General features: G+C 54.7%; 2 protein-coding genes and 1 non-coding gene across 3 annotated transcripts in view; 1 reads left to right on the top strand and 2 right to left on the bottom strand.

Annotated features, from left to right (window-relative positions):
- Positions 1 to 1,230, bottom strand: LOC101531846 (hemoglobin subunit zeta). Its single transcript, XM_004596585.2, has 3 exons — positions 997 to 1,230; positions 433 to 637; positions 1 to 333 (listed from the first exon to the last, which is right to left on the bottom strand). The coding sequence occupies exons 1-3, from the start codon at positions 1,089 to 1,091 to the stop codon at positions 205 to 207; spliced, it is 429 nt and encodes a 142-aa protein (XP_004596642.1). The 5' UTR covers positions 1,092 to 1,230; the 3' UTR covers positions 1 to 204.
- A 4,678-nt stretch (positions 1,231 to 5,908) lies between these two features.
- LOC118757811 (U6 spliceosomal RNA) lies at positions 5,909 to 6,015 on the bottom strand. Its single transcript, XR_004995376.2, has one exon. It is a non-coding gene; the product is annotated as a U6 spliceosomal RNA (small nuclear RNA).
- Positions 6,016 to 9,164: 3,149 nt separating this feature from the next.
- NPRL3 (NPR3 like, GATOR1 complex subunit) overlaps positions 9,165 to 10,698 on the top strand; it is a 28,101-nt gene continuing 26,567 nt past the window's right edge. The window contains exon 1 of the mRNA XM_004596583.3: positions 9,165 to 9,328. Within this exon, the coding sequence (XP_004596640.2) occupies positions 9,211 to 9,328 (118 nt within the window). The 5' untranslated portion in view covers positions 9,165 to 9,210. The remainder of the gene's footprint in view (positions 9,329 to 10,698) is intronic.

Genomic DNA, 10,698 nt, shown 5'->3' with positions numbered 1-10,698 from the left:
GGTCAGAAGGTCCTCGGGCAAAATGGCGTGCCTTCAGACACAAGGCTGACTCCACCTAACCAAATCCCTCGCCATCCCCTTCCCTCAGCACAAAGAACTCAGGAGCCAGATCCTCCTTCCTGATCCGTTTATTGGGAAGCGCGGCCAGGGCCTGGGCTTCAGGGGCAGAGAAGGGGCCACGGGCTGTCCTGGGGCCTGCAGCACTCAGCGGTACTTCTCGGTCAACACGGCGGACACTTGGCACAGGAACTTGTCCCAGGCGGCGTGGGTCTCGGCGGTGAAGTCCGCGGGCAGGCGCACGGCCAGGCTGATGAGCAGGCAGTGGGACAGGAGCTGTGAGCAAGGAGCGGGAACAATGAGGGGCCAGGCCAGTCTTGCCCGCACGTGCTTCCCGCCCCGCCGCGCCGCGCCCACGCAGGCCCGCAAGCGCACCTTGAAGTTGACCGGGTCCACGCGCAGGACGTAGGCGTGCAGCTCGCTCAGCTTGGACAGGGCGCTGGGCAGGTTGTCCACGTTCCTGACTGCTTCGCCCACGGCGGCCGCCACCTTGGCGCCGTGGGCGCGCAGCTGCGCTGAGCCCGGGTGCAGGTCGAAGTGCGGGAAGTAGGTCTTGGTCTGCGGGTAGCTACTGAAGAGCCTGCAGGCCGGTGGCGTGGGGGGGGGGGGGCGGGGGGAAGCAGGGCGGGAGCCTGAGCTGGGCGCAGGAGCCCCCAGGCCCCGCCCTCAGGGTCAAGGACGCTTGCTTGCAACAGTCTGTGTGGACACTGAGGTGAGGGGGAATCCACAGGGAGCCCCGGTGGGATTTCAAGGAGACAGGGCAGGACAGGGGGTGGCGGGCCCAGCCTCCCTGCTCGACCTGGGCCTCCAGCTCCTTGTTCCTTGCACAGGGGCTGGGCAGCCCCATGTGCAGCAGCCTAGGCCTGGGAGGCACTGTGCCGTCCCGGGCTACTCTCCCAGCCTCTGGCCGGGCGCTGGGCTGTCCCAGGCCATACTCACCTCTCCAGAGCCTCCGTGCCAATGGCCTCGGTCTGCGAGGAGACCTTGTCCCACAGGGACATGATGATGGTCCTCTCACTCTTGGTCAGAGACATGGTGCTGGTCGTGCTGCTGGCTGCTCAGCGTGGCTGTGGTGCTGCTCAGCCTGTGGGGTCCCCTTATGTATCTGAGGCAGAAGCTAGGCAAGCCGGGCCAATCCCGGGAGGAGGGGAAGGGGCTGCAGGGTGGGGTCTGTTATCGGTTGCTGTGGCAGTGGACAGGCAGGGTCTGGTGGAAGGGGGCGGGTGAGGGGCTGTCAGTCTGGCGGGGCCTGAAGGGGCGTTGGCCGCAGCTCACCAGAGTCCGGCAGAGATAGGGGCCGGACCATCCCAGGGCTGTCCCAGCCTTGTGGTCAGCAGGCCTCTCCTTCCGATGCTGGGATGGGCCAACCCAGTGCAGGTGCTGTCAGAGTCTTCCCCATTAGTCTCTCTGACCCTGAGATTCCTCTAAGATTTTGGTTGCCATGCCAGGGCTGGGGCGAAATTGGCTTTCTTTGCCTGATGAGGCAGGCTGTGACCAAATCCTTGTTTTCACTTCATAGGGATCACACTCTCCCCTGGTATCAGTCATTGTAATGCTGGGCATTGTTCCTTTAATTTCTTAGAGATCATTTTCCTTTTTGGGAATAATATGTCAGAAGCCTGCAGTCGCCTCAGCTCGACCAGGATCAAACCAAGAACCTGGAAGGCTGTCTTTTTTTTTTTTTTTTTAAAGATTTATTTATTTATTTTTATTGGAAAGCCATATATACAGAGAGGAGGAGAGACAGAGGGAAGATCTTCCATCCGATGGCTCACTCCCCAAGTGACCACAATAACCAGAGCTGAGCCAATCCGAAGCCAGGAGCTCTTCTGGGTCTCCCACATGGGTGTAGGGTCCCAAGGCTTTGGGCCGTCCTCAACTGCTGTTCCAGGACACAAGCAGGGAGCTAGATGGGAAGCAGGGCCCCCGGGATTAGAACCGGTGACCATATGGGATCCCGGCGCATGCAAGGCGAGGACTTTAACCACTACGCTATGACGCCGGGCCCGAAGGCTGAGTCTTGTCTGCTGGAGTTGGGTTCTGGCTCCCTACTGAAGTACCTGGGGAAGCAGCAGGTGCTGCCCCAAATGTCATCACGTGGGAGGCCCCGATGCAAGCCCAAGGTTTAGGGTTCAGCCTGACCAGTGTCACATTGGGGCCATCTTGGAGGGAGCCCATTGATTGAAGATCTGTCTTGCTGTGTTTTCTGCCTTTCCTGTTAATGTACCTCTCCGTTGGCTGGTGGTGAGGAGTGTGTTTGCCTTTGCTTCTTAGCTCTGCATGTATCCTTTTTAGTGAAATATTTTTCCAGAGGATTCACTTATTTTAAAATTAACATTTTTTGATAAAAGGTGTATCTCTTTGAGAGCAGAATAGAGGAAGAGGGAAAGGGAGAGGGAGGGCGACATCTTGTATCTGCTAGTTCGCTCTCTGGGTAAGCTACACGTTGCTGTGCTGGTCAGATCAAATCCAGGATCCAGAAACTCCATCTGAGTCTCCCTCATGGGTGGCAGGGACCCATGTGTTTGGGACATTGTCTGCTGGCTTCGCAGAGATATTAGCAGGGAGCCGAGTTGCAAGCAAAGCATCTGGTATATGCGCAGGCGTTCCACTCTGAGGATCAGGCTTGTGCTGCTGCCTAAGCATAAACAGGAGGCAGGAAGCAGGATCAGACCTGGGGTTTGGTTCCAGCCTTGTCTGGGACGCCCATGCCAAGTGGCCTCCCATTTGCTGCTTCACAGCTCGGCCTCCTGCCACCAGGCCCCGGCATTCCAGCTAAAGCTAATCTTTTCATTTTTCATTGGATGATATTTCACAGAATGAAGAAGATATTTGTGAATCATATCTATGATAAAGAACTGTCCAAAAACATAAAGCAGACAGCAGAAAAACTAGGCAAATTGGAAATAGATCACAGTCTGAAGAAGAAGCACAGTGTCCAATAGGCCCTGACGTTCTCAGCGTCATCAGGGAAGGAGAGGCTCATTCTGTGTCACTGACCCTGATGTCCCAGCCCAGACAGCTGGGTCTGACTTCAGTTCTCGTCATTGCAGACCCTGGGGGACTATGGGGAGGTCTTCATGGTCGGGGTTCCTGTCTTCTAGTCCCTGATTTGGGCTTAGCCCAGCCCTGGCTGAGGCGAGCCTTTCGGGAGTGAAGCAGCAGGTGAGCCTCAGTCTGCCTGTCCCTCCCGCAAATCAATCAATCGATTGGTGTTTTTAGAAAACACACAGAGGAATATTATTTCAGAATACTGAGATGGTGTTGCCTAAAAAGAGACAGTAAAGGTGTTGGCAAGGCTGCAAAGGAACGGGCATCTGTCCACTGCAGTGGGAGGTAAAATGATGCCCAAGAGGCTGAACTTGGGGCTGGCATGGTGATCCCCAGGCAAAGATGTCACCTGTGACTGGCAACCCATCTGGGCACTAGTTTGAGTCCAGCTGCTCCACTTCCTTTTTGTTTGTTTTTAAAGATTTATTTATTTTTATTGCAAAGTCAGATGTACAGAGAGGAGGAGGGACAGAGAGGAAGATCTTCTGTCCGATGATTCACTCCCCAAGTGAGCCACAACGGCCGGTCTTCAGTGATCTGAAGCCGGGAACCTGGAATCTCTTCCGGGTCTCTCAAGTGGGTGCAGGGTCCCAAGGCTTTGGGCCGTCCTCGACTGCTTTCCCAGGCCACAAGCAGGGAGCTGGATGGGAAGCTGAGCTGCCAGGATTAGAACCGGTGCCCATATGGGATCCCGGGGCGTTCAAGGCAAGGACTTTAGCCGCTAGGCCACGCCGCCGGGCCCTCCACTGCTTTTTTGTTTGTTTTTAAAGATATATTTATTTTTATTGCAAAGTCAGATGCACAGAGAGGAGGAGAGACAGAGAGGAAGATCTTCCGTCCGATGATGATTCACTCCCCAAGTGACCACAATGACTGGAGCTGCACTGATCCGAAGCCAGGAGCCAGGAGCCTCTTTCACATCTCCCATGTGGGTGCAGGGTCCCAAGGCTTTGGACCATCCTCGATTACTTTCCCAGGCCACAAGCAGGGAGCTGGATGGGAAGTGGAGCTGTCAGGATTAGAACCAGTGCCCATATGGGATCCCGGTGTATTCAAGGCAAGGACTTTAGCCACTAGGCCACCGTTCCGGGCCCGTTGCTCCAGTTCTGATCCAGTTCCCTGCTAATGTGTCTGAGAAAGCAGGCAGGGAATGGAGTTGCCAACAGCCCCACAGCCCTGGGAGACACTGGACATGGGGACCCTGTGTGACCTGGCTGTGTGAGAGGCCAGCTACGTCAGAGGAAGCTGTGGCTGATCCGCTGTGCTGGTGGTGGGCAGCTGCCTTTTAGGAGATGGTGGATGGGGTTGTGCTTCACAGCTTGTGGTGCCCCTGCCTGCAGTTTTGCTGGGCAATGCCAGCCTGCCCCATGTCCTCCCATCTGTGCTGGACATGAGCTCTCTCCTTGGGCCTCTTAGTGTTGCTTTTTCTGGAGGGCATGTAGTTTCAGACAGGTTGCAGGGTCTGAGTTCAGATTCTCCTGCCTGGGCACTGGCCATGTGGATTTGCTCTTGGTGGGAGCATTCAGATCCTGGCCATGTTGCTGGGCATCTCCAAAAATCTTCTGGCTGTAGTTTCTTTGTATGTGTGTCTGTATTTCTCCCCTCTGTGTTTCCCTCTACCCTCTTAACCCTACCTGTGGTGGAGCAGATTTATCTATCTCTAATTTTTGTGTGCATTTGGGATGCAGGGCAGGTGTTTGGCTCAGCCATAGAGGTGTCAATTGGGTCCCTGGCACCCCCTCTTACAGTATCTCCTATGAGTCCTGTTTGCCTGTCTCTCTGAGTCCCTAGCATCCCTGGGGGCAGCTCATCTGGAATTCTGGGCTACCAGCTGCACCTGTTCTTGCCCTGCCTGTGGCAGATATCTAGGGAATAATCCAACGGGTGCAAGATTTCTGTCTGTCTGTCTTTCAAATTAAAAAAAAATAAAGTTTTTAAAAATCTGCTCTCTTGAGAGGCAGAGGGCCACAGCGATAGAGAGAGGTCCCACCTGCTGACTTCCTCTGTAAGTGTCTGAAATGGCTGAGCTGGGCCGGGCTAGGCTGACACTGAAGCCACTCCCAGGTGAGTGGCAGCAACCCTGTTACCTGAGCCATCACTGCTGCCCCCAGAAGCTGGCACCAGTAGCTAAACCCAGCTACACTGATGTACGACACAGGCATTATTCTTTAATTTGTTTATTTGAGAGAGGCAAGAGAGAAATTCCATTGACTCTACTCCCCAGATGGCTTTAATGATCAGGACTTGAAATACACACACACCCCCAGAGAGAGACAGAGACACACACAGAGACAGAGAGACACACAGACAGAAACACACACAGAGACAGACACATGGACATACATACATACATACACACCCAGAGAGAGAGACAGAAACGCACACAGAGACAGAGAGACACACACACACAGACACACACAAACACGCAGACACATAGAAGTTCCATCCATTGGTTGGTCCATCCACTCTCCAGATGGCCTCAATGATCAGGACTTGAAATACACACACACACACACACACACACATACACACACACACACACACACACACACACACACTGAGTGGGCTGCAGCTGCATCCGAACCTCCTATGTGTGTGGCAGGGGTCCAAACACTTGGGTCATCTTCCACTTCTTTTCCCAGGCTGTTAGCTGGGAGCTGGATCAGAAATGGCACAACCCAATAGGAACTGGTGCCTATATGGGATGCCAGTGTTGCAGGAAGTGGCTTAACGTGCTGTGCCACAGCTCCAGCCCCCAACACAGGCACCTTAACAAGCGTCTCAATGGCTGGGCTGCATGCTAACCCTAGAAGTCTACAATTTTTTGCGTGTCATCCTTGTGCAGGGGCCATGCTAATCTTCTCTGTATCATTCCAATTTTAGTATATGTGCTGCCGAAGCAAGCACTATATAATTTTCTAAAAAGACTTTTTTATTCATTTATTTGAAAGAGTTGCAGTGGCAGGGGAGGAGAGGAAGAGAAAGAAAAGAGAATCTTCTGTTTGCTTGGTCCCTTCCCTAAATGGCCACAGTGTCCAGAGCTGGGCCAGACCTAAGCCAGGAGGTTCTTTTCAGTTCCCCTTGTGGGTGCAGGAGCCCAAGCACTTGCGCCAGTTTTTGCTGTTTTCCCAGCCACTTTAGCAGGGAAGTGGAGCAGCTGGGGCTCGAGCCTGTACCCTTATAGGATATGGGCAATGTAGGCGGCACCTCAGGTCACTGCACTGCAACCCTGGCCCCAGAAGCATGTGATTTCAATGTAGTCAAACTAGTGATTCTTAGTTTTATTTCAAAATGTGTCCTATTCCCAAAGGGCCGACTGTGGAAACAACTCTGACGCCCGCGAGCGTCTCCACACAATGCGGCAGCTCTCGGTTCTGGGAGAGAAGTCCTCTGCCGTCATGTGGAGGGCAGTGTGGCAGCACTGGTGTGGTGACATTCTGTATGAGATCCTGTTCAAATCCTGGCAGTTCTGCTTCTGCTGCAGCTCCTTGCTGGGGCACCTGGGGAAGCAGCAGAAGACAGTCCCATCACCCACGTGGCCGGGGAGAGGAGGATGGAGCTCAAGGCCCCTGGCTCGGCCTGGACCAGTTCTGGCTGTTGTGGGCACTTGGGGAATGAGACAGTGGGTGGAAGATCTGTGTGTCTGACTTTCTCAGCCTTTCAAATAAAATGAAAATAAATAAGTAAAAAGGATTGCCATTTAAAGTTATCTTTATTAGAAACTTGAGGAGCCCATGCTGTGACATAGCAAGTAAAACTATTGCCTTTGGGGGCCCGGCGCGATAGCGTAGTGGTTAAAGTGCTCTCCTTGCACATGCTGGGATCCCATATGGTCGCCGGTTCTAATCCTGGCAGCCCTGCTTCCCATCCAGCTCCCTGCTTGTAACCTGGAAAAGCAGTCGAGGATGGCCCAAAGTCTTGGGACCCTACACCCACGTGGGAGACCCAGAAGAACTCCTGGCTCCTGGCTTCAGATTGGCTCAGCTCCAGCTGTTGCGGTCACTTGGGGAGTGAACCACCAGATGGAATATCTTCCTCTGTCTCTCCTCTATATATCCGACTTTCCAATAAATTAAGTAAATCTTTAAACACAAAAACAAAACAAAAAACTATTGCCTTTGGTGCTGGCATCTGGTTCGAGTCCTAGCTGTTCCACTTTCCATCCAGTTCCCTGTTACCCTATCTGGGAAAACAGTGAAGGATTGCCCGAGTGCTTGGGCTCTTGCACCCAAGTGGGAAACCCAGAATTAGCTCCTGGCTCCTGACTTTGGTCTGGGCCAGCTCCAGCCCTTGCACCCATCTGGGGAATGAGCAGGCAGATGGGGATCTCTGTGTCTCTCCCTAACTCTGCCTTTCAAATAAATCAATCCTTGAAATTATTCAAACGTTTCACATCTGAAATTTTCCTAGTAAATCACTCTGTACCACCTGCTCCCGCCACAACACAATCAATGTTTAAAGTAAAGTGCACTGAGGCAGATGCCGGACATCCAGTGCAGGGGTGGAGCGCAGGGTCCCGTTCCATGGAGGGAGAGCCCCTTGGGGTGATGCTGGCATCCCGTAGCCCCGATGGCTGCCTTTCAAGTGGGCCTTTCACATTATGTGTGTTTCACCTTGGTGTTGAAAGATGTCGTGTACAAACACAGCAGCTGAGAGACCAGGCAGCGGGTCCCCTGCTCGCACCCCGCCTGGCTGTGTGAGGCGTAGGTGAAGCTGTGCAGTCTGTGTGGTTTGTGCTGCACACCGTGCTGGACCCTCTCAGCCTCTGTAGGCGACAGCCTTTCTCTCATCACAGTTCTGCACTTTCTTGTCAGCTGATGAGGCATGGGAGGAGGGGAATCTGCCGTTGGGCCTGGTGACTGGCGGGAGGCTGGTCTCTCCTTTCTGGTGCTGGGAGCAGCTGACATGCAGCATGCTGGCTGTCGAGAGCCGGAAGCCCAGCAGGTCCCTCAGAGAAGCCATCCCTGAGCAGACCCAGTCTGGCCATCTTCACTTCAGTGATGGGAGCTGGAGCCACATCCACCTCAGGATTAGGATCTGTTGCTACAGGAGCCAGGCTGTGGTGACACAAGTTTAAGATGATTCCTGTGGGGCTGGGACGCTGTGCCAAGCAGGGCCCGATAGTGCCTGTGAACCCCACCCAGCCCTTGGCTGGCGGCTTGGGCCGATAAGGCTGACACCCAAGTGGCCTCCCACCCCACCCAAGGGAGATCCCAGTTGGGAAGAAGGGCAGAGCTTCAGGTTAATCCAGTGTCTAAATAAACAGATGACAAAAAGTTATTCAAACGTAGAATCAGGAGGTCTTAGCAGAAGAATCAGAGTGTGTGTGGGGAGGTGACCACTACTTTATCAGCAAATTCGGGGTCCCCACTCCTGTGACAGCAAACTCGGGGTCCCCACTGCTGTATTAGCCTCAGCCCGGTGCTCCACGTGCACCCTGTGAGCTCGGAGCATCACACACTGAGTGCTTTGCTCGTGGGGACACGGGGAGCTCCGTGTGCTCCTCCCAGGACCCCGAGAAGCGGCCTTGAGGCCCGCGGCCCCTCAGCTGCGCGACTTTGCTTGCAGCTCCCCGAGGAGCAGCACGGTCGTGCAAGGGCCCGTCCTCTCGGGAGACCCAAGCGGAGCTCCAGGGTCCCGAACCAGAGGAAGGAAGATCTGTGTGCGCGTCTCTTGCACTTTTTTTTTTTTTCAGACTCTTCTCGTCATTTTGCACTTTTTAGAATCCGAGCTTTGGACGCTCAGAACGTGCATCCCGCGCGGCGTCTTCCTCAGCGAGAGCTGCGCGTGCGCAGCCGCGCAAATGTGCCGAGGCCCCGCGCCTGCGCACGCGCGTTCCCTCAGCGCAGCTCCGTGGCTGGCTCGGGGAAATCTCGCGATGTCGGCGGCTGGCGCGAGGCCTGGGTGACTGTCGCGCTCGCTCGCCCCCCTGCTCCCCGGGACCCCCGACCCTGCTCCCCGTGACCTCTGACCCTGCTCCCGGGACCCCTGACCCCTCGGACAGCCCTGCTCCCCGGGACCCCGCGGACCCCCGACCCTGCTCCCCGGGACCTCTGACCCTGCTCCCCGGGACCCCACAAACACCCCCGGTCTCCCGGCGGCATGGGCGACAACACCAGCCCCCTCAGCGTGATTCTGGTGAGCTCGGGGAGCAGGGGCAACAAGCTGCTGTTCAGGTACCCCTTCCAGAGGAGCCAGGAGCACCCGGCGTCCCAGACGAGTAAGTGGGCCGGACGTCGCAGAGCACTCTTCCAGCCCCAACCGGCCCCAGGCGGGAGCAGCGGGGCTCGAACCGGGGGTGTGGGGCGTTGCTGCAGGCAGCTTCCGCACTGTGACACACACCTGTTCACTATCACAGATGGTACTTTGCAACTTGTGTACACAAAGGGGTCGGCGGGAGCACCTGCTGAGTCCAGCTGCCGCTCCCCCTGGCACAGTGTCCAGCCCTGGCCTGGCCCTTTGTGATGGACAATCTCTCCTCCTTTCTCTGTTGCTCTGCCTTTCAAATCAATAAATCTTAAAAAAAAAAAAAGTGTGTGTGTGTGAGGTTACAAGAACAAGGTTCCTCTGGTGGAGGATGCCTGGCCTGGTCCTTGGCCTTCCTCTTGGTTGCACGTCTGCCTCCCTGCCAGCGGATAACGCGGCAGCAGTGGGTTCTTCCTGTGTTGAGCATACTGGGAGGGAACATATTTTTCCCTTTTGTTGCCAGTTAGATTTCCTTTTCTGTGAATGACCCAATGCAACTTTTGCATATTTTCTTGGGTTGTTTGTTTTTTTTCCTTAAGGGGTTGAAGGAGCTGTTTACATGTTTGAGATTAAAACGGGGCTCTGTGGCAATGCTGCATGTACCTATTTTACTTGTGTGCACTTGTTGCCAGATAGGGTTTTGATGTATTTTTAAAACTATTTATTTATTTGGGGCCTGGTGTGTTAATGCAGTGACTAAATCCTCGCCTTGCATCTACTGAGATCCCATTGGGCGCCAGTTCGTGTCCTGGCTGCTCCACTTCCCATCCAGCTCCCTGCTTGTGGCCTGGGAAAGCAGTCGAGGACGGCCCTAAACCTTGGGACCCTGCACCCGCATGGGAGACCTGGGAGAAGCTCCTGGCTTCTGGCTTAGGATCAGCTCAGCTCCAGCTGTTGTGGCTACTTGGGCAGGGGAGTGAACCAGTGGATGGAAGATCTCTGTGTTTCCTTCTCTCTGTATCTCCTTTCTGTATATCTGCCTTTCCAATAAAAATAAAATAAATCTTAACAAAATATTTATTTATTTAAAAGGCAGAATGACGGAGAGAATCTTGCATGTGCTCGTTCACCCCTCAGATGGCTGTAATGGGTAGCGCCCTGCTGGATGGCAGCTGGGACCTGGAGCTCCATGTGGGTCCCCCAGCTGGGCAGCAGGATGCTGACCACTGGGCCTGTCCGCTGCGGCTGGGATGGCAGCACCGTGCCAGGGCGCTGCTACCATGCCTATGGGATGCTGGTGTCTCGGCGCTGACACACCCCCTGCAGCACGATGCTGCCCCGGGAGTTTTGATTTTTGAAGGGGGGAAGATTGAGCCTAACCTCGTGTTGTCTTACAGCATAGTC

This window comes from Ochotona princeps, chromosome 24, assembly GCF_030435755.1.
Source record: "Ochotona princeps isolate mOchPri1 chromosome 24, mOchPri1.hap1, whole genome shotgun sequence".
NCBI lineage: Eukaryota > Metazoa > Chordata > Mammalia > Lagomorpha > Ochotonidae > Ochotona > Ochotona princeps.
Note: the sequence above shows the minus strand (reverse complement) of the source record. Positions and strands in the feature narration are given on the sequence as shown.

Excerpts from the sequence above, each read along its gene's own strand:
- LOC101531846 (XM_004596585.2), bottom strand. The coding sequence starts at position 1,091 with ATGTCTCTGACCAAGAGTGAGAGGACCATCATCATGTCCCTGTGGGAC. Across the intron at positions 638-996 it reads GGCACGGAGGCTCTGGAGAG|GCTCTTCAGTAGCTACCCGC; the intron begins GTGAGTATGGCC and ends ACCGGCCTGCAG. Across the intron at positions 334-432 it reads TGGACCCGGTCAACTTCAAG|CTCCTGTCCCACTGCCTGCT; the intron begins GTGCGCTTGCGG and ends CCTTGCTCACAG.